Here is a 20,715-nt window from a genome sequence, read left to right as displayed (position 1 = left end):
TGTAAGGCTTTGTTTACCCCTAGGTTTTGATTGTTATTGTCCTTCAGAGAATACAATAAAACGTGTGTTTAGTTATTGTACTATCAACCTCGCTGTGATCACATATTATAAGTAAAGCAATGAATAAGAGGTGCTTAGATCTCAGAAATTAGTATTGCATTCTCCGGCTCTACATTGTTGTTTTAGTAAACAACGAAAGAATGCAAAAGTCAATATCAATGTCAATTTAGATTTAAAATCTAGAATGAATTACGTGGTCCATTAATAAAGAAATAATAGTGTTGCATATTTTATTAAATACTTTAATACTTCTAATAATACCAAAACAATTGTTCTTGATTTTCTCCCTCCATAGCGTAACCACACGTTCCCTTTTTGTGTTGTTAAACTTGTACTTGATTTCATTGTGTCGGAATAAATATTTTCAGTAAAACAATCAACTTTTCTCATGGTCTATGTAATTGAACTCGTTTTGCTTGAACTATTTGTCACTGGACGTTAATAAATCACCATGATTAAAAATGTTTATCTAACCTTAACAATAGATTTTAATAAAAGTTTTATTATCATTACTCCCCTGAAAAAAATTGTTTTTAAAATCAAATAAATATAAATACTTATATTATATAAGATATGAACATGATTAACATCTTTTCCCAAAATTTTCGTGAAGATAGTACTATTCGAACATGTATACGATGTCGGGTATGCATACTTGATTGACGTTTTCATGACAATATATTCATTTATAAGCAGTGAAATACAAAACTCTCCGGGGGATCACCTAGCATTTTTATTCTTAATAAGATATTTTGTTTCAAAGCGAGCAGTTATTGAATCTTAAAACAGTTATTTTTCTTTAGCAAAATTTTATATTTTTCAATATTCTCTATCTTTTCAAAATAAGACAAATCATATGTAACCACGCCTTATCTATTTACAAATTCATTGCACGCAAAACTTTACTTCACTAACATACGCAAAGCTTTGCTTCAACATAAATACGAAATGAAATGATATCTAGAATTCCATTTTTAGTAACATGATAATATATCTTGTATGATCGGTTTTGAATTGGACATGTATGTGAACTATGTTTTATTCTGAAACTATAATATAATCTGATCCAATTGAACTGAACCATATTTTATTTAACACCTATTCTAAACCAGAAGTGAAGAGAAAAAATGTCCAGTCTTCAATAATACCATTCTTTGAATGAAAATTTCAACGGACTTATAACTAATGATTGAAGTGAAGGCTTATTCAGATCGTTGGTAAAAACTAACATAAAACAACTCATGTTTTTTCAAGATTTTTCTTAAGTTGCTGACGTACAAATGTAGGTGTATGAATGTTTGGTTTAGTGAATTGTAAAAAACAAATCTTTCATCTTTTATTAATCAGTTGATTTAGTGTTGTGCTCAAACAAGAACGTTATTTTTAAAGACAACTACAGATTTTTCAGTGGTGTAGGAAAAATTCTTGCAAATATTTTTGAAGTGAAAATATTTTACATGAACGTAGACTTCTTTCTTTCGCAATTTGTTCCAACGATGTCCCAGAATTAGTCTTTTGAGTATCTACGACTTCTGATCACGTGTTATCCTTTGTCTGTACCAGTTCAATTCTAAAAACGGGTCTTTCACGTAAATGCAGAGTTTTAAATGATCATTTACTGTCTTTTTCGATTTAGTGTTATACGCATAACGTGGCGTTACCGCCGAATTAATCTTGTCCTTGCCGTTTTCACGTTACGCTTAGTTTGCATCAAACTGCACAGTTAATGACACAATATCTCGTTATAGATACACATTAACCGTTAGATTAATTCTGTCTCCTTAATCTCTTGCTGTGTTCTTTGTTTACTGTCGTCTGGGTTCAAAGGTATTGCTGATTCGTCGCTGTTCCGAATATCATCACTAAATAAGAAAAGAAAACAACAGGAATACATAAACTCATCATAGATACTAGGGCTAAATTTAGTATATACGCCAGACGTGCGTTTCGTTTACAAAAGACTCATCAGTGACGCTCGAATCCAAAAAAAGTAAAAAAGTTAATAATGTACAACTTTCCTTGTATAACTTAAAAAAAACATATGTCTAGATGTGACTTCATCATAACATAAGGCAAAGTCTTTTGATTTGTTTGCTCTCAAATCGTGACATGATTAAATGAAGTTGGTTCAAATAAATGCAACAGTAGTATAGCTCTATTAAATTGTCATGAATCTATTAAGCGATATCCAATCCGGATCAAAACATACATGGAAAAATGTTCGGAAGGAAGACGTGATAAATTGAAATTATGATGATAAACAAGCTAAATAAGCTGTCATTTAGATTGTCTATGATTTGTTACGTGTGTTTTAACTTTAAAGAAATTTTATCTCATAAAGTATTGTACATTTCATTAATAACTATGATGTAAATAACAGGGAAAAATGGTACTGTTACAGTTTTGGTTTTATTTATGTTTTTTGTTTGATTACCTATAGCAACCTTATCTTTGACTTAGAATTCTCACCGTTTCTGGTAATGTAAATCCTGTAGATTTTACAGGTTTGTGCTTTTTCTAGACCAATGCATGTTATATTGATCCCAGGCAAAAAAAAACATGATGATATTTTCATATTTTCTTCAGCCCGAGGGAAAATTTATTCTGAAGTGTGTCTATCAAAGAGCATTTATTTGTATATTTATTATAAGTTTATGATTCGCTTTGGGGATAACATGCTCCAATGATATATACGTAGATTTGCATTAGATTTTCTTATGAAAGTAATAACGAGTAAAGTATTTTTCAAGTTTCTGTAAGAAAAACAAACTTACCTCTTCTTTGTACATAGTTTGTACACAACTGCTAGAACGATTATTAGTAATACGTAGCCTACTCCTCCAAAACCTGAAATGCATGCTATTTTGACTTTTCTCTGTCTCGCTGAAAATATACAAGCAAAGGTAAAATAACAAAAATAGGAAAATTCAAAATGGAATATCCCTTATCAAAAAGCAAAATCTAAAGCTCACACACATCAAACGAATGTCCATTCATTATAAGTGTATGTTGACATCTATACTTATGTAGTTTGTCTTTTAATGTTGTTTAGTCAGTGTTTCATTAATACATACACAACAGTTTATTTAACTTTTGTATGCAATTCCGTTTATTTGGGTGTATGTATTCGAAAGAGCTTGATATAATTTTTAATGAATTATTGCAGTGTAAATCTTAAACAAAAATTACTGCTGGGCTTGGATGGATAATATAGATTTTTACCAGTCTTATTACGTAATTAAACGGACAAGACAACGCAGAATATTAACAAATAAATTGTATAAATTGTAATGGTGGGGTGATTGTTTTCGTTCTTCGTTGTTCTTTTTTGTGCTGTTTATGGATATTCTCTAGTTTGGAATTGAAAAATATCAATAAGATAAAAAGCTTACTTTCATATTGCTCAAATATAATTTCAGGATCTATCATTTCACAACGACTACCAATATACTTAGTTACACATCTAAAACAGAAAATATGAATTAAATATGAATGAAACCAATCAAATAGTACATCGGTATATTTCAATAGTTCAAATTGGGAAAATACTTGTAAACTGGCTTACATTCCTTTGACTTGACTGTATGTGCAACCTATTGCAACTTATTCAAAATTCTGACCAAGTTGCCATTTGTTTTATTAAACATTTAATTAACTGGTCTGAAATTTCAATAAACTACTGTAGAAAACCAGTCAAGTCGTGAAATTACAAAGTGATAATATAAAGCAAACTTACAATCCTATAAGACTTGAATCCCACTTCAAAACTCAGTCTAACAGTTTGTAAAGAAATTTTATTGTTATTTGTATGCTAAAGGTAATAGGGCGTAATTTGGGTGGCTATAAAAATGTCCAAAACAAGGAGGGTTTGGACCCTGCTAACATTTTAACACTGTTACATTCTCTATGTAAGTGCTAGTCCCAAGTCAGGAGCCTGTAATTCAGTGGTTGTCGTTGGTGTATATGTTACGAATTTGTTTTTTAGTAATTTTTTTGTTACATAGATTAGGCCTTAAATTTTCTCTTTTGAATTGTTTTACATTGTCATTTCGGGGCCTTTTATAGCTGAATATGCGGTATATGCTTTGCTTATTGTTGAAGGTCGTACGGTCACATATAGTTGTTAAATTTTGTGCTATTTAAGTCTCCTGTGAAAAGTTGTCTCATTGGCAATCATACTACATCTGATTTTTTTTATATTTCATACATTTTTTTGTCAGATAGTCTTTTGTATTCATAAAAATCAGACGTCATTTGAATTAAAACATTTTATATTCAGTAAAATATGAGTGCAATAACAATACGTTTTCAGGAAGTGTCCATGGCATATAATATTTTTTTCTTTTGAAAAGACTAATATATTCCAAAAACAATATTTTAGGTTATATCCATGGAAAAGTATTGTTATTTAAATACGAACCTCATTTTTTATAAAACAAATTACAATTTAGTAAGAATTTTGAATAAGCTGCAATATGTGGAGAGCAACACAAACAGTCAAGTTACATTAATTCACGTAAAAAATAAGTTTTTCTAATTTATAAATGATAATACCATTCAATCTGTGTACAATTGATGCTATCTTATGAGCTGTTACTTCCTTTGATTTCAAACCTGTACTAGAGTTCATCTTTGACTCTTCTTCTCTTAAATTTTTCGTTTAATTTATATTTTTAAAACCAAACGAATGGACATATTCTTTTCTTGGGTACAAGAATTTTCTTAGGTACCAAAAAAATGGATTAAAACTGGGTTTTATAGGTAGCTTAACCTCTCAATTGTCTGGCAGAGACATCAAATAAGAAAGAATTTGGTACAAATGATCTATAGATACTCACGCACATTGCACTGTTCTGTCTTCTATATATACAGCAAAGCATGACCCTCCATTCAAACAGGCTAATGATCGAGTCTCATTGTCTGTACATTTTAGTCTATGATTTTCTGGGATGGTTTCGTTATTTACTCTGACGATTATTCTGTTAGAATTGTCGGAATTTCTCCTACAACCTTCTACACAAAATATAAAACTGTAAATCAAAAATTCCCATTACAGATTTAATGCATCTTTTTATTGCAAAAAAGCCGCATTTAAGTTGCAGTACATCTTCTAAACATAAGTGTTTACATTTAAAAATTGTGACTTGGATGAAAGAGTTGTTTAATTGGCACTCATACCGCGTCGTCTTATATCTATATAGTAATACCAATCGTTGATTATAATAAACTAAACACAATGTAAATAAAAAAAAATTCTTCTCGGGGTGTATTATACAAAAAGTTATCAGAACTAAAAACGCGAAGATAAGTTTGGCAATGTATAGTTTTCATACATACCATTCAGTCAACTGAAGAAAACGAAGGTCAATTACAGATCAGGATTTGGGTTTATGCAGTTTGCGTGTTAGTGAATAAAAACACAGAGTGTATGATCCTTTTGAATCGTCGAGGGTTCTGTTGTCGCGAAAGGGATAAAGGTAGCATATTACTTAATATATAAATAAATACCTCATTGGAAAAAATTTAGAATTACCTGTACACACAAACAGCAGACTGTACCATGAAAATTGTAAGCACCATAATGGCATATTCCCTTTCTGAAATATTTTAAGAAGAGAGGGTACACACACAGGTAGAAGATTTAAATTGTCAAGTGCAGTAAAGCTGCGTGATTAAAACGAGTGTTTATATCGTCATTTAAATGCTTGACCTGTATTTTCAATTTATCATAAAAAGTCACAAAACAATATGTCATTTATTATAAAAAGAACAATAAGTTGCCTCAAGTTTGAAACCAGTTACCTCTTTAGTCTCAAGAACAAGCAACGTATCCTTTAAATAAAGGCAGCAGTATTATACCGCTGTTCAAAATTCATAAATCGATTAAGAAAAAACAAATCCGGATTACAAACTAAAACTGAGGGAAATGTGTCAAATATAAGAGAACAACGACACAACAGAGACACAACACCGAAATGTAACACATACAGAAACGAACTATAATGTAACAATGTCCTTTTTTCCTGACTTGGTAAAAACTTTTGAAAACTAAAATATTACAACTAATGTCTATACGCTACAGCTTATACATTTTTTAATGACAGTTTAAACTATCTTACTATACTATACGCTACAACTCATGTCATTTATTAATGACAGTTTAAACCATTTTAGATAGGACGGGAGTCTTTCGAATCTTCCTAATTTGTTATAATCACATTTCTTTGATCAGACTGTTAAATCAAACGCAAACAACTTTACTACAATTCAATTGTTGGTGCTAATGTCTATTTATCAGATCATATAGTTTACAAATATTTGTGTTGATTAAAAGTCTAAAAACCCAACTAAATGAGAGGATATGTCTCAGATTTTTAGTTTCATAAAATACGACATGACATAAAATGTAGGGACACTTTTTTTCTTTCTTTTAATTAATTAATTAATTGTTAAAAATAATTTTATGAGATCAACACAATATTTCATAAGGTTCGTGTTGCTCAGTTTTTGATTTCAAAGCAGCGTTTTGTACTCTCATTCTGTTGTTTTTCTCATTGTCATTTGTCGTTTTGCAATGACATTATGAGTTTGAATAATCCTTTGGTATTTTTCACCCATCCTTTACAAGGGTTATAATCTTATAAATAATTTCAAAAGTCTTTCATTTCATTTTTCCTATGATTGCAAAATAATGTTTTCCCATATTATTATAATATCATCTAACAAAGTGTGAGAATCAAATACTAGTTAACACAGTAGCTTAAACGAAATTGAAGAAGTTTATCTTTTATTGTATTTTCAAACATGCCCAACATCAACTTAATTTAACAAGGTAGAATCAAATCCTTTGTTTGATTTTATACGCCCATGTGATATTTAAATGTCAAATTTATGCATCAAGGTGTAAATAGTGTAGTACATTGTTTACCAAGTTCTGTTCTTTCAATAGCACTCAGTTGACATAGTACGTTTATCAATATGGTGATCGATACAAAGATATCTAAAAGTGATTTCTGTTGGTAGATAAATATATAAAAACCGACATGAAATAAATCAAACATAAATGAGTAGTATTTGCCCATTACTAGATCTGACTTATTGTTTGGTTATTCAAACACTTCGTCGTTATCTCTGAAATAGTTTAGCTATGTTGATATTTCTATGAAGTTGCTACTTGATATAAAATGTGTAGACATTTTTGCAGTAAAAATATGAATGTATCGTCGCATCTTTTCCGTGTCCCTCTTTTATGTTTGCTGCATTTCATACATATTAACGCAACAAACACTTTCATCTCTAACTAACTTTTCTTATTAAAATTAACAATAAACTTTACCTTAACAATTTCAGCTAAGCCAAACGTACCATGCCAATCAGGTAAAATTGTAATCACAGGTGTATGTCTTCCATGGTGAAGTATTTTGATCTTGTTATACCAATGTTTTTGCTTACAAATCCGTCTTAATCTAATTAAGGAAGTATGTAGGATATTTAAAATTACCTTAGCATGTCAAAGTAGATTATATTTAGCAATACATATCAATTAAAATACTACAAATATGTTCCCTTTAACCTACACACGAAAAGTATTTCATTCATAATGCTCACATACCAGGTGACAAATAAAGGTGACATCGGTCAATCTGTATTATTATCATGTCTTCATCAGGAAAAGACCTTTGCACTGTTCCGATTATTAACTTTAAGTGCTTCAGCTAACTATAAAAATATTTCTACTTTTTAAATTTTAGATAGCCTTTTATTTATTTTTTATCTTTTATATGAGAAAATATAGTAAATCCAACCTCCGATCTGTCGATAATGAAATCCAATTTAAATTCATAATAGCGAGAGAAAATAAGTTGTAGATAAAACTTAAACAAAGTTATTAATTTCTGTGATTTATTGTTATTTTTCAATAATGATGTACACAAGTATTTCGGAATATTGCAGTACGAGTACGTGCTAAAATACACAAAAAATAAAGCAACACAAAACCTTATAAGTGTTCATGTTGATATAGAAAAGTATGTGCTTTAATAAAATAAACGGCTGTTTCTTCTATAAAAGAGGGACGAAAAATACTAGAGGGACATTCAAACTCATAAATCGAAAATAAACTGACTATGGATGGAGAGTTGTCTCATTGGCACTCACACCACATCTTCCTATATCTATATAAAATGGCTACGAGTGATAAATACAAACAGACAAACAAATGTACACGTACATGACCCAACATAGAAAACTAAAGAATAAGCAACACGAGACCTTATAAGTGTTCATGTTGATATAGAAAAGAATGTGCTTTAATAAAATTAACGGCTGTTTCTTCTATAAAAGAGGGACGAAAGATACCAGAGGGACATTCAAACTCATAAATCGAAAATAAACTGACAATAACATGGCTAAGAGTGATAAAGACAAACAGACAAACTAGTGTACACGTACATGACACAACATAGAAAACTAAAGAATAAGCAACACGAGCCCTACAAAAACTTATGGTGATCTCAGGTGCTCCGGAAGGGTAAGCAGATCCTTCTCCACCTATGGCACCCTATAAAATGCAATGTTTTTGTTTGATTCATATTTTCAGCTTTGCCACATAAGAGGAGAAAGGTGTAATAGTACGATAGACAAAGTAATTTTTATAGAGAGTGCTTGAACTACTTACATCAAAATTGTAAAGTGTAGTTTTCTTTATCACACAAATTCGGGTTTTCCATGCTTAATCATTCAAAATGTTACAATTTTGAACAACCGGTAGACTGAATAAAAAAGTTCTGTTATATTTCAAAAAATCATGATAAAACTACATTTTACGAATTACCCGAAAATTTTATGGCTTTTAAAACAAAGAGGTATTTTCACCTTTATGTTCTATTTCGTGTTTCTCACCACATTTTTTGTGAGAGATGGGGAGGGATTTTTAACGATTTAAATGAAGTGTGAAAAGTGAACTAACCTGGAGATGTAGTTAACTAAGGGTCAATCTAATCATAAAAATTCATCACAATGGTAGAAGAAAAGACGATACAAAAGCAAAAACAGTTTTTAACTATTAATTAAGAAAACTACATTTATGTCATCATTTGAAAATGGATATTAGATAAGCAACAAAATGAATAAATAAGAACCAAAATGAATAAATAAGTATCAAAATGACTAGATAAGTGACAAAATGAATAAATAAGTAACAAAATGAATAAATAAGTAACAAAATGAGTGAATAAATACTTGAATTAATAAATAGAAATGACATAGACCAATTATATATCAGTGAAGTATATTCATAACATTGCAGTCTGTATTTACAAAACTGTTCCTCGAAATCCAGTTCTCACTTTTATTAATTTCATAACAGGTGTAAAAAAAAATACAAGATTTACGTAAACGCATCACAACAATATATGTTCTCAGTATAAATTAAAGGACACTGGACCCGTATGTCACATTGCTGCATGGAATTGTACATAAAATGTAAATTTAAAATCTTGATACATCTAAGTATATTGAAGCGTTTGTCAAAGAAAAAGATCAGGATGTTTCAACAAAATCTGCATTTTTTTAAAATTTAGAATGTTTTGGGTTTTTTTCAAATTCAGACTTCAACAAAATTTTCTTCTATTGTTTACTGCTAGTAATCATTTATTATTGCATGCTCATGATACGTGTATGATAATTTTTATATTCTTTAATATTCTGCAGCCTTTTTTCTGTGTTCAATAGATAATTAAATAACATATTTCAAAAGGGGAGTTTTGTTCTATTGTAGCGGGATAAAGGGGAACAAACCATATTTACGAAAATAATAACGCAGTTAATCTGGGTCTTGAAGATCATAAGATAAAATGTCGATATAAACACGATGTAAACCAACGAGCTTTCGACTATCAGCAAATTAAAATATAGGCATTGAATTTTTAATATAAATGTTCCATTTTTCATACATTTGGGGTTTTTTTTCCGGTTCTAATTTAGGTATAATTCAGATTTTAAATAAGCTTTTACTGAAATATTCCATTATTACAGCCAACTGTCATGGTGAAAGTATATGATGTAGCTTTATGTTTTGGTTTTGCATACAGAGTACGCTTAAATGTTTTTGAGAAAGATAGCAGTACAAATATTAGCCTTATCCTCTAGATGAAAACAATTGTGCATTTTATATTGATACATTCATTTGTACAAAGCAACGCTAAGATGACAAAATAAACATTTATGTTATTCCAACATACACACATCATTGCACATAGTACTTTTTTCATACCAAAAACAATTTTTCCACACTAAATCAAATTGTCGTTTCACATACCTATGTTAATCACAAACGATACAGGGTTTTGATATAAGACTTTGGGAAATACAACAAATATATTGCGTATGTTGACCTCAAGATTGCTTAACTCATAATTGCAATATATAAATTTAAATGTTTCCTTTTATAAATGGTTTTTGTTTCACTCCACAAACCTTCATGTTTGTCATTCTAATACAATCTGCTATTGTACAAATAAAGAATTAGCAATTGCTATGGTTAGGTTACAAAGTAGTTCAAATCAGTCAAAAGTGAGAAAAAAACAGTAATTTGTCTATTATCATAAGTTGTTTTGGTGGAAGGGATTCAAACCATTTTCGTTGTTAGTTATGATTCAAACAATATTCATTGTTGGTAGTGATTCACACCATGTTCATTGTTGGTAGTGGTTCAAATCATGTTTGTTGTTGGTAGTGATTCAAACTATTTTTGTTGTTTCTGATCCATTTCCCTCACTACAAAAAAGTTGAGTATGTAACTGTTTTCTACAAAAAATAACGAACAAATATTTCTGTGGATCGTCAGTGGTATGCTAAGCATATGCATCAATGCTCCTGTTCAGAAAAGAGATGCCTAGACTTTCTAAATCTTTCTTAAAAGCTTACACATAAATCACACTTTACAGTTAGGACAGTATAAGTATAGGACTTTTAATACGTTTAAAGATTGCAAATTAGTAAGATCCGTAAATAATCAATTTTCTTTTCTTTTAAAAAAAATCTATCCTCGAGATTATCAAATTACACGAAGGTCTTCGAATCTCGGCACTAACATTGGTGTTATGTTTAACAGGTTTTTTTCATGTTGAAATATGTGTATTCTATAACCAGTTTTTGTCCTGCATTCTGTCTTTTATTCTATTTCGTCATTACACAAGGTTGTGTTACATCTGAACTTTGTTTATGCTATGTCAAAAAATCGAGGTTGGTGCACTTGTGTTCAGTCTCAATTTGAAAATATATGTTGTATAAAGTGATAATAAATAACATATTTGAAAGTTGACACTGAACACGAATGCAGCTAATTCGATTTGAGACAATTTATGGCACATTCTAAAGATTTAATAATCAAGCTTGAATTTTAGCGTAATTAATTACCTGATTAGTTAGAATCTTTAAATCATAAAAGAAAAATTAATCGACTGAAGCAAATACTTAATTGATAAAAAGTGTAAAAAAAATAATATTTTCATCTTATGAAGTTCATATTTGGACACATTCAACTTATCGGACCGTCCTGCAAACGTCCGTCTAATATTGAGGTAGTCAAGATGTGCATGAAATTGGTTTGTTTTTTTGTCGGCAATCTAACAAACTCTGTTAACATCTCAACAAAGAATTGCATAATCAACTAAACAAAACCGTATTCAGCAGTTTAAGAACATAATGGCCGAACGAGATTGATACAATCTTTTATCTTCGGTGAATACAAAGGGTAAAACGCCAAACAATTTACCGATATCTGAATTAATTTAGATAAAATTGAGAAAGGAAATGGAGACTGTGTCAACGCGACTACAACCCGACCATAGAGCAGACATCAGCCGAAGGTCACTAATTGGTCTTCAAAGTAGAAACTCCCGAAACCGGAGGCGTCCTTCAGCTGTCCCCTTTAACCATATGACACTAGCTCAGTGATAATGGACGTACAATACACATTTCAGTGGAAGGCAAACAAAAAAAACAACTTACCTACTATTCCTTTCAATTCTTCGTATGAGTATAATTGCCAATAAAACAATAAATACAGTGACAACTCCTGCTGTTATGCCTGGAATATGTCTATTGTCGACGTCTTTCTCTTCTGTTAAAAAAAGAACGCAGTTTATATAGAAACAAAATGTAAATACATTTATCGCTATTTTGTGCATTTTTCTTTTACTCTTTTTTTGTGATAATTTTTATATCATGCTTCTCGCTTGATATGGAAAAATTATCGCTAGAAACTAAGGAGGCCACGTGGCGTTGCTAACGAAATTGACATTGAAATTGACAACGTCGTCATAGGTAAAATAGCGATAAACAGATTATCATCGGTCATCTCAACTCGATTGCTTTTCTCACTTTCGCTGTACCAGCTCAAGCGAGAAAATCAATCTTGTTGAGATTATCAAAGATAATCTATAAATATCCAAGTATATTTCGATATTTATATAAATATTTATATACAGCGAGAGATTAATCCATATCTATATATTCTCAAATACTTATATGATTTACAGTAACAATTGATAAAGTCTTACCGGTACCTTCAAATTGTTTTAACGTTCTATTCGTGTTTATCATTTCACAGCGGGTACCAACATACTGTGTGTAACATCTGAAACAAGAAAGGTATTTTATATATGATCAATGATCTTTAAGTATAGAATATGTATAGATGATAAACTTTCTATATATTGGCAAAATCCGAAACTGTACGTGTATTTTTTTTCGTTTGGATTCAATATTACAGTATTTTCAAAACTATGTAACATTAATAACGGACTCACATTTTGAAAATGCTCATTACTACCGTCTTTATTTGTTTAACAATGTGGAACAATATAATTAAAATAAGCAAAGATAATTTAATCGTCATATCGGTTATCTGTTCGATGAACCGAGGAAATTATCCGATGAAGTTGTTAGTTAGATAACAACACTGTTGTCCTGTTTTTGTCTTTAGTTGTGGTGGTTTCCCTTAAATCTTTATTCATTTAATTTGTTTTATCTGTGTGGATATGTGGTGTAGTTTCATCAATTTCTAAGTTCAATTGGTTTATATAAAGTAAGCTATGTGATTATGCAGGTACAGTTGTATAAGTAAAAACACAAAAAAAACTCCGAAGAAAATTCAAAAGGCAAATTCAAAAGTCCAAACACATCAAACGAATGGATAACAACTGTCATATTCCTGACTTGATACAGGCATTTTCTGATGTAGAAAATGGTGGATTGAACCTGGTATATTTCGATTGTATTCATTGAATGCTTTTATATACGTATTTTACCTGCAGTTATTTTCGCGTGTATCAATTTTCTCGAAAATACCTATAACTACATTCGTTGAAATAAATACAGCGCGAAAGTAGTTGTTTAGGTTTAATGGAAAAAGATATTTGAAATACTTACGCACATTTCACAATTCTTTCTTCTATAAAAACAACAAAGCAAGATCCTCCATTCAAACAGTCTAATGTTTGTGTTTCGTTATCTGAACAGCTTTGAGTATGGTTTTCTGATATCGTTCGGTTGTTTGCTTTGTTAACTTTTTTATGCATGGTTGAAGTGTCGTAACTTTCATTACAAGAAACTATGAAAAAAAAAGATCTGTCACAAAACCATGCTACATATTAAGATATTAAGATGTAAAGTTTGCAAATTTATAAACCCTGTATGATGAACCACCAACAGTTTTCAAAGAAATAAAATCGTAGTTATAACTGTTTCGCCTTAGTAACAAAAATGCCATACGGTAGACTCTAGATTTTGGAAAATAAAGCATTTTATCAAGTAACCATTTTTTTCCAATTTGCAACTTGAAGACAATTTATCAAGTGGAAGTTATGCTGTGTTCTCTTTTATGTAAAGCTAATAAAATGAGAATGTTTAGATGTACATGAGCTCATGGTCATTTTGATCGGTAAATACTATTTTGTAATCCCAATTTTACGAATATGTCATTTGTTTTTTACTTGTTTTGGTGATTGATAACGTTTGAATTTATCAGTTTTTAACGATTTTCACCTTTTGAATTAGTCATGAAATTCTGTATTTTTCTTACTAAATTATTTTTTTATAAATGTTGCATTTGAAAAATCGATCAACAGATTATCGATGGTATTAAGAATAAAGATCCGCCAAAATTTCTCATTTCGGTGATAACACTAGTATATATAATTCTAACCATAAATTCCTCGCTCATTTTTAGAACTATAGAGGTAATAAGTTACTTTCGCTAATACTGTTAATAAATAATCTCATTATATATACTAGGATTACATTTTATATACGCCAGATGCGCGTGTCATCTACATAAGACTAATCAGTGAGGCTTGAATAAAAAAAATATCTATGCAAAATAAAGTACGAAGTTGAAGAGCATTGAGGATCAACATTTCTAAATGTTTTGCCAAATATAGCTGATGTAATCTATTTCTGAGGTAGAAAAGCCTTCTTATTTCAAGAATCAAAATTTTGTGTAAAACTTTAATTTATAAATATGACCAAATCAATGATAATAGTATTTATCACCAAAGTCTGACTACTGGGCTGGTGAATTAAAACTCCAATAGCAGAGGCCTCGACCCAGTTGTTGTAAATAAACTCATGACAGATACCTGGATTAAATTTTATATTCACGCCAGACGCGCGTTTCGTCTACCAGAGACTCATCAGTGACGCTCTAATTAAAAAAAAGTTTTCAAAAGGCCAAATAAAGTACGAAGTTTAATAGATTCATATGTTTAATATCAGTTTCCATTTAGAACTTTTGCATTGAATTTGTATAAGCATGTATACTTTTTGTGTCTTTGAAGATATTTCCTCGTAAAATACGAGCGATATTATAAACTCTTACTAAGAATATATTGATATCTCGCATAGCAGATTAATAACGTAACATTACCTCTGTATACAAATAGCAGACTATAAAACAGGCAGGTTAGGCTCATTATTTGCATGTTTGATGCTCTAAAAATAAAACACACATTTTTTTAATGTTTTACATCAAACATTTTCATCTTACATATGTCTTTGTATAGAAAAGTATGCTTTCAAATATAAAGTTAAAAAGACTCCACCACAATATAATACCAACGTCTACAGATCATTCTAGATGTATGCTGGATTAAAGAAATGCTAAATATTTGAGCTTGTGTATTCTTTTTATGAGTGAACGTCATTATTTGGTTGTTTGGAATATATGTAAAAATCATGTCTCAATTTCCAATTATTCCTAGATATTTATAATATATATATCTTGAAGCTCACGTGGTAATTTCAATCATTTAGTTGATATTGGAATAGGGCAATAAGATAAATCACAAACATATTGAATTCCGTGGAAAATTCAGAAGGAAAGTCCCTAATGGCAATATCAAAAGCTGAAACACATCAAACGAATGAATACACAAGTGTCATATTTCTGACTTGGAACATAGAGATAAAAGATACCACAAAGACACTCAAACTCACAAGTCAAAAAAAGAACTAACAACGGACTGACAAAAAACGATGGCAGAACAATCACGGAGAAGGCATGCATTATCTATGCATTATATGTTTTACGAAAAAAATAATAAAATCTTATCATGTATGCATATAAGACTTTTTCAATGCTTTTCTTGTAATTTTACGATTTCATGGGAACTCTTAATACAAAAGCATACATAGTTCGTTAATCAACAACCAAATAAATGCCAGTACAATTTGGAAAATGATGTATATTGTTCATAATGTAACAAAAACCTTTATTTTACGTACCTTAAATTATGTCATCGAAATACTGGTTTGAAAATTAAAAATATATCTGCATTCGTTGAGAGCATCAGTCATTTGTTAAAGTTGAGCTATAATCCTGTACATTTATTACATTATTTTTTTGTCCATCAATCAGCTGAAAATTATGTTTACGACCTTTGAGTTGAGGAAATTAATAAGGACATTTTAACCGAAACTAAAATGTAACCGGAAGTTGAACTTCGTTTTTTTCTTTCTTCACCAAACACTTTTAATTCTTGCTTGTTCTATAGATATGCAGAAATCACATTTACATTGTCTCTATTTAAAACTCTGAATTACTTTTGATCTTTTGAAAATATAAAAAAATATATATTTAAGACCTCTGATGTTAAAATGAAATCAACACTAGATAATTATTGTGCATGTTGTGTGTGCATAAAGGTTTTTTGGATCAACTATTATCAGGGAAGCTTAGACAATATCATTTAAAATCTGGACTTTATTCAAACTGGTTACGTCATATTCATATTTTAACCATGCTTGTTAATGACCCAGTAGGAGTAACTAATGTGAAATCTAACTGTTTTTAGCTTTCCAGCTAAAGAGAAATTAAACGTTATGAACAATGTTCTAGATCTTGTGCATAGATCAGAATATGCTTACCATACAGAAGCACATGATTTCAGCCCTTTGTTTGATTGGGATCGTTTTGCTCAGTCTTCAGTGCATACAGATTTTATAGTCTTGTAATGGAAACCAACATTTATCATAATCCTCGAGTCATGAAAAATAAACTCACCAAAAATACAAAGCTATTAATACAAACCAAAACCAATAAAACAGAAATCCCAAGGGAGCATACAAAACGTATTAGTTGTAGTTTCAAAATGAGTTCTACCCGGATTTAAATTGGGTCGGTGCGAGTTCGTCTTAAGTTATCAATGTAGTGTTGTATGGACTAGTTATTGTGTTCGTCGTTTTTGTATTTGTCATTGTGCTGTCATTAAAGTACATACTGTATTTGTTTCGTTCATTTTGGAATTACAAATCCGGTTTTAAGTCTTTTTTGTGATGTCACAATCGTGGCAAAAGGAACGGGATTGGGGTTATGACAAACAAAACTTCACGACAAGAGAGATGATTTCAGCTTTCCTATTTTGAACTTTCCATTTCTAAGTAACAACATTCCAGCAGCACCTGCATAAGGTGTATATATCTCCCAATTGATACAATATGTGCTTGCATTTCCTATCATGATTTTCTTGATAGAGGGTTGTTGCTCACAAGGAAGCTATTTATTCAAGATTTTTAAATGGTGAAGTTAAAATCATCTCTTCGTAAATTGTACAGACGGTTGACCGGTATGGACTAACCGTTTCACAAATGATATGGGATATGTCCCTTACGTCGTAACTACAATCCCCTAACATTGCATCAATGTGACCTAACGAAATATACTATTTACCGGATTTGTCATCTCATATGGTAGCACTTCACAGTTTGGTGTGTAGTTTCGAAATTTGGGCACTGTGGATTTTTCAAATATGAGAGCTAGTGTGCAATAAAATTCATTTTTGGATAGCTGAGTATTAAAATAGCCTTTGTATTGGGTTTATATGAACATCAAAATTATGTCATGTATGTAATATAGGCTGTTTTCTGTATGACAGTCCGTATTTGCATGTTCCTACCATACATTGGCCCGACAATTATTGTAATGGTTTTTTTTCCAACGTTTTATCGCACTAACTTTGTGATTGGATTTTACGAAAAGTAATGAGGCGAAAGACACCCATTTTTTATTTGATCATTAGGAAGATTTATAAAAACAGTTTCTAAAAAAGTATCACTCAAAGGTATTGAAATTCTAGTTTGATCCAAATTTTGGGAGAATATGTGACATGTTCACCCCCCTTTTTGCAATATTTTATGGTAAATAAATGCAGAATGTTGCCATGGATTGACATAAAAGGAACTAATTTTCACTCTTTTCAAAATCTATGGCATATACTGATTACATACATATGCACATGTTCAACACAAACAGTTAGGTTAATGTATTAGAAATCCCGGAATAGGAGATAATGAAACATGTTGTGGCTCATTTTTTTTTTCTAACTGTGGAGTGCTACCTAAGCAACACGACGGGTGTCACGTGTGGAGCAGGATCTGCTTACCCTTCCGGAGCACCTGATATCTTCCCTAGTTTTTGTTGGGGTTTGTTTTGTTTTTTCCTTAGTTGTATATGTTATGTTATGTAATGTGTATTATTGTTTGTCTGTTTGTCCTTTTCAAATTTAGCCATGACGTTGTCAGTTTATTTCCGATTGATGAGCTTGGCTGTCCCTTTGGTATCTTTCGTCCCTCTTTTGCAGCATATATGCAACCGCGCAGAATAGCTATAACAGTAAAATTGAATTAATTCAAGAAAACTCAAGCTCTGGAATATGGAGTTTGATGAGAACGACTCCTTAATCATAGTTACCAAGCTTTGATTTATTTTCTGAGAGAACACCACCATTTAAACAGCGGAACAACAACAATTACAATACTTTATTTCAACAGGGTTGCACAGTTAGCTATATAACTGTCCTCCTTGTTGCCCTCATCATAGAAAAGAATAAAAAGAAACAAAACCGTTGTAAAAACACAATGCAAACAATGATAAACATGAATTACATAAGTATAAAAGTCATATAAAAGTCTAGTATATGGACAAAATCTTCAATGTAGTTGTATAATTGAAATAAAATAATCATTATACAAAATTATTGCTTTCAATAAATGATATGTTTATTTTTAACGGGTTAACTTGAAGTTGAAGTTTATACTAGGTTATTCTATTCTTCATGAGAAGCTCATGTATGGCAACAAAAGCACATTACGGAAAAAAACAAGTGTATTTGAAATACAAACAAATTACGGAATTAAAAGTAAAACTTCAAAAAATGTGTGTTTTGAATGATCATATAATTTATCAATACTTAGGAGTATATTTTCAGAAAATGACTATATTATTTATATTTTATGCACGAAAAACATTTGAGTTACCCTTTTGTACATATGGAACTTCCATTACAATTTTCACTCTTCATGATGAAAAAACGAAACAAATTATAAAGTATCATCAACAGTATGGTATCTCCTAAAGAGTTTGCTTAATATGTCTGAGTTGATTCTCTTTTTCGATTGGGTTATACAATCTCTGAAAAAATATTTACTCGATTAATTTGTATAAGACTTTTAGTTAAAAACAAAAATAAAAATGTACTATTAATACGTTGATAAGACTTTTTTACCAGATCTGAAAAGTCACTTTTTATTGTGAGGCTTAGACTTGCTACAATTCCCTTTCTATTATTTTTCTCTTACTAATTTATATGTTTACTGATAAGTGCTAGCCTACTGATTGCCTTTGGAGAAAGGCCTTCTTCCTGCAGATGTCAGTATAATTGTAATCTCCTAGTTATAGCAGTAAAACTATTAAAGGGGCAAAATTGAAAAAAAGAAGAAAAAATATTAGGAAGGGACATGTAGCAAGTCTATGTGAGGCTTTAAAACCTTAATTCATAGTTAACTCATGAAAACTCTATTACTTCGATTTGACGCCATTGATGAATCTGATTTTCATTGAAGCGATCAGGGAGTTTTTGTTTTAACTTTAATTTAATCACAAAGAAAGCATATGAAGACTTATCATCCACACGTATTACTTAAAGATATTTACCTATTCATTTGTTTACTACAAGTGCAACATACATCCAAGCGTGCTACCCAATGTCCTCAAATCATTTAGTTTCTTTATCAACTTTCGAAACAAAATATCGATAAATTACCACATTCTATATTTAGATTTTTGCGTCTTAATGAATAGGATCTAATAATATCTTACTAATATTAACGATAAATTTTCCGGCTGAATATTTTCTATTGTCTCTAATGAAAAAATGTATAAATATTTAATTTATTTTTTATTAAGGAAAAGAAAATTAAGATGAACACATGCTACTTAGAAGTAGCTACCTGATGCTTTAGATTAGTTTATATGGAAAGTTTTCAATATAAGTGCAAAATACATTTATGTAAACTTTCAAGTGCCCTCTTAGCATCGTGTTTTCTGAAAGGAATTTATAGATTGAAAGTAACATTCTATACTTAACTTTTTAAGTGTTACACTATTGCGATTTGATATGTATTGTCTTTCTAAAATTTCAGACCGTTTAAAGTCTAGCTTAAACAATTATGACACTTTGACCCATATTTGTATTTCATGTTAAATAATTGTAATGTTGACTATTGTGCAAAGAATCATATATTGTTCACATGTTAGATACCTTATTAAAACTCATCATTTAATAGACGTCATAATTTCAGTCAAATAGATGTTAGTTCTCTGCAATGCATCATCATTTATGAGTGTAAAATTGCTGTTCAAACTTACTCAGCAAAAACAATTATAATTTGTATATAATTGATCAATTAGTGGCATTACTTTTATCAATCATGTTATTACTGAATGCATCATCAAATGTTTGCTTTATGATAAAAACTATCCACAACATGGCCGCAGGAACACATGATAAGGTCACGTAAATGGATTAGTTCGTTTTTTCTATTCATTTTCGTGTTATTTTTGTTCTGTCCCTTATTTTTCTCTTTTTTTTCTATTTGCGTTGAGAGCGCTATTTAAGGGTCATGTTAACTATTCTTTGTAAATTTATACAAAATTGTTGTATTTTGCTTTTTTGTTAAAAAAAAAATGAATGTTACATCAGTTCTACACAGTCTTAATTTATACTAAATACCGGATTCGATCGTAGAAATAATGTCTTGTATTTCATGTGGTGTTTTGTACATTGTTTTCGTAGTATTTCGTTTCTTGTCATAATT

The 20,715-nt window shown here is 30.3% G+C and overlaps 2 protein-coding genes across 3 annotated transcripts; both read right to left on the bottom strand.

Annotated features, from left to right (window-relative positions):
• Nucleotides 1-328: 328 nt before the first annotated feature.
• LOC134713857 (uncharacterized) lies at nt 329-7,555 on the bottom strand. The gene is made up of 6 exons (XM_063575139.1): nt 7,426-7,555; nt 5,594-5,657; nt 4,899-5,090; nt 3,453-3,523; nt 2,835-2,943; nt 329-1,922 (listed from the first exon to the last, which is right to left on the bottom strand). The coding sequence occupies exons 2-6, from the start codon at nt 5,638-5,640 to the stop codon at nt 1,823-1,825; spliced, it is 519 nt and encodes a 172-aa protein (XP_063431209.1). The 5' UTR covers nt 5,641-5,657; nt 7,426-7,555; the 3' UTR covers nt 329-1,822.
• A 689-nt stretch (nt 7,556-8,244) lies between these two features.
• On the bottom strand, nt 8,245-13,670 carry LOC134713856 (uncharacterized). Of its 2 annotated transcripts, none has more exons than XM_063575136.1 (4): nt 13,495-13,670; nt 12,624-12,700; nt 12,073-12,184; nt 8,245-10,866 (listed from the first exon to the last, which is right to left on the bottom strand). In XM_063575136.1, exons 1-4 carry the CDS (start codon nt 13,641-13,643, stop codon nt 10,800-10,802), a joined length of 405 nt encoding a protein of 134 aa, XP_063431206.1. In that variant the 5' UTR covers nt 13,644-13,670; the 3' UTR covers nt 8,245-10,799. The 2 variants fall into 2 exon arrangements, with proteins under 2 accessions (XP_063431206.1, XP_063431208.1); XM_063575138.1 differs by having other exon boundaries at nt 8,245-10,836.
• Between the last annotated feature and the right edge of the window lie 7,045 nt (nt 13,671-20,715).

Source organism: Mytilus trossulus, chromosome 4 (assembly GCF_036588685.1).
Source record: "Mytilus trossulus isolate FHL-02 chromosome 4, PNRI_Mtr1.1.1.hap1, whole genome shotgun sequence".
NCBI lineage: Eukaryota > Metazoa > Mollusca > Bivalvia > Mytilida > Mytilidae > Mytilus > Mytilus trossulus.
This window is presented reverse-complemented; position numbering and strand designations above follow the sequence as displayed.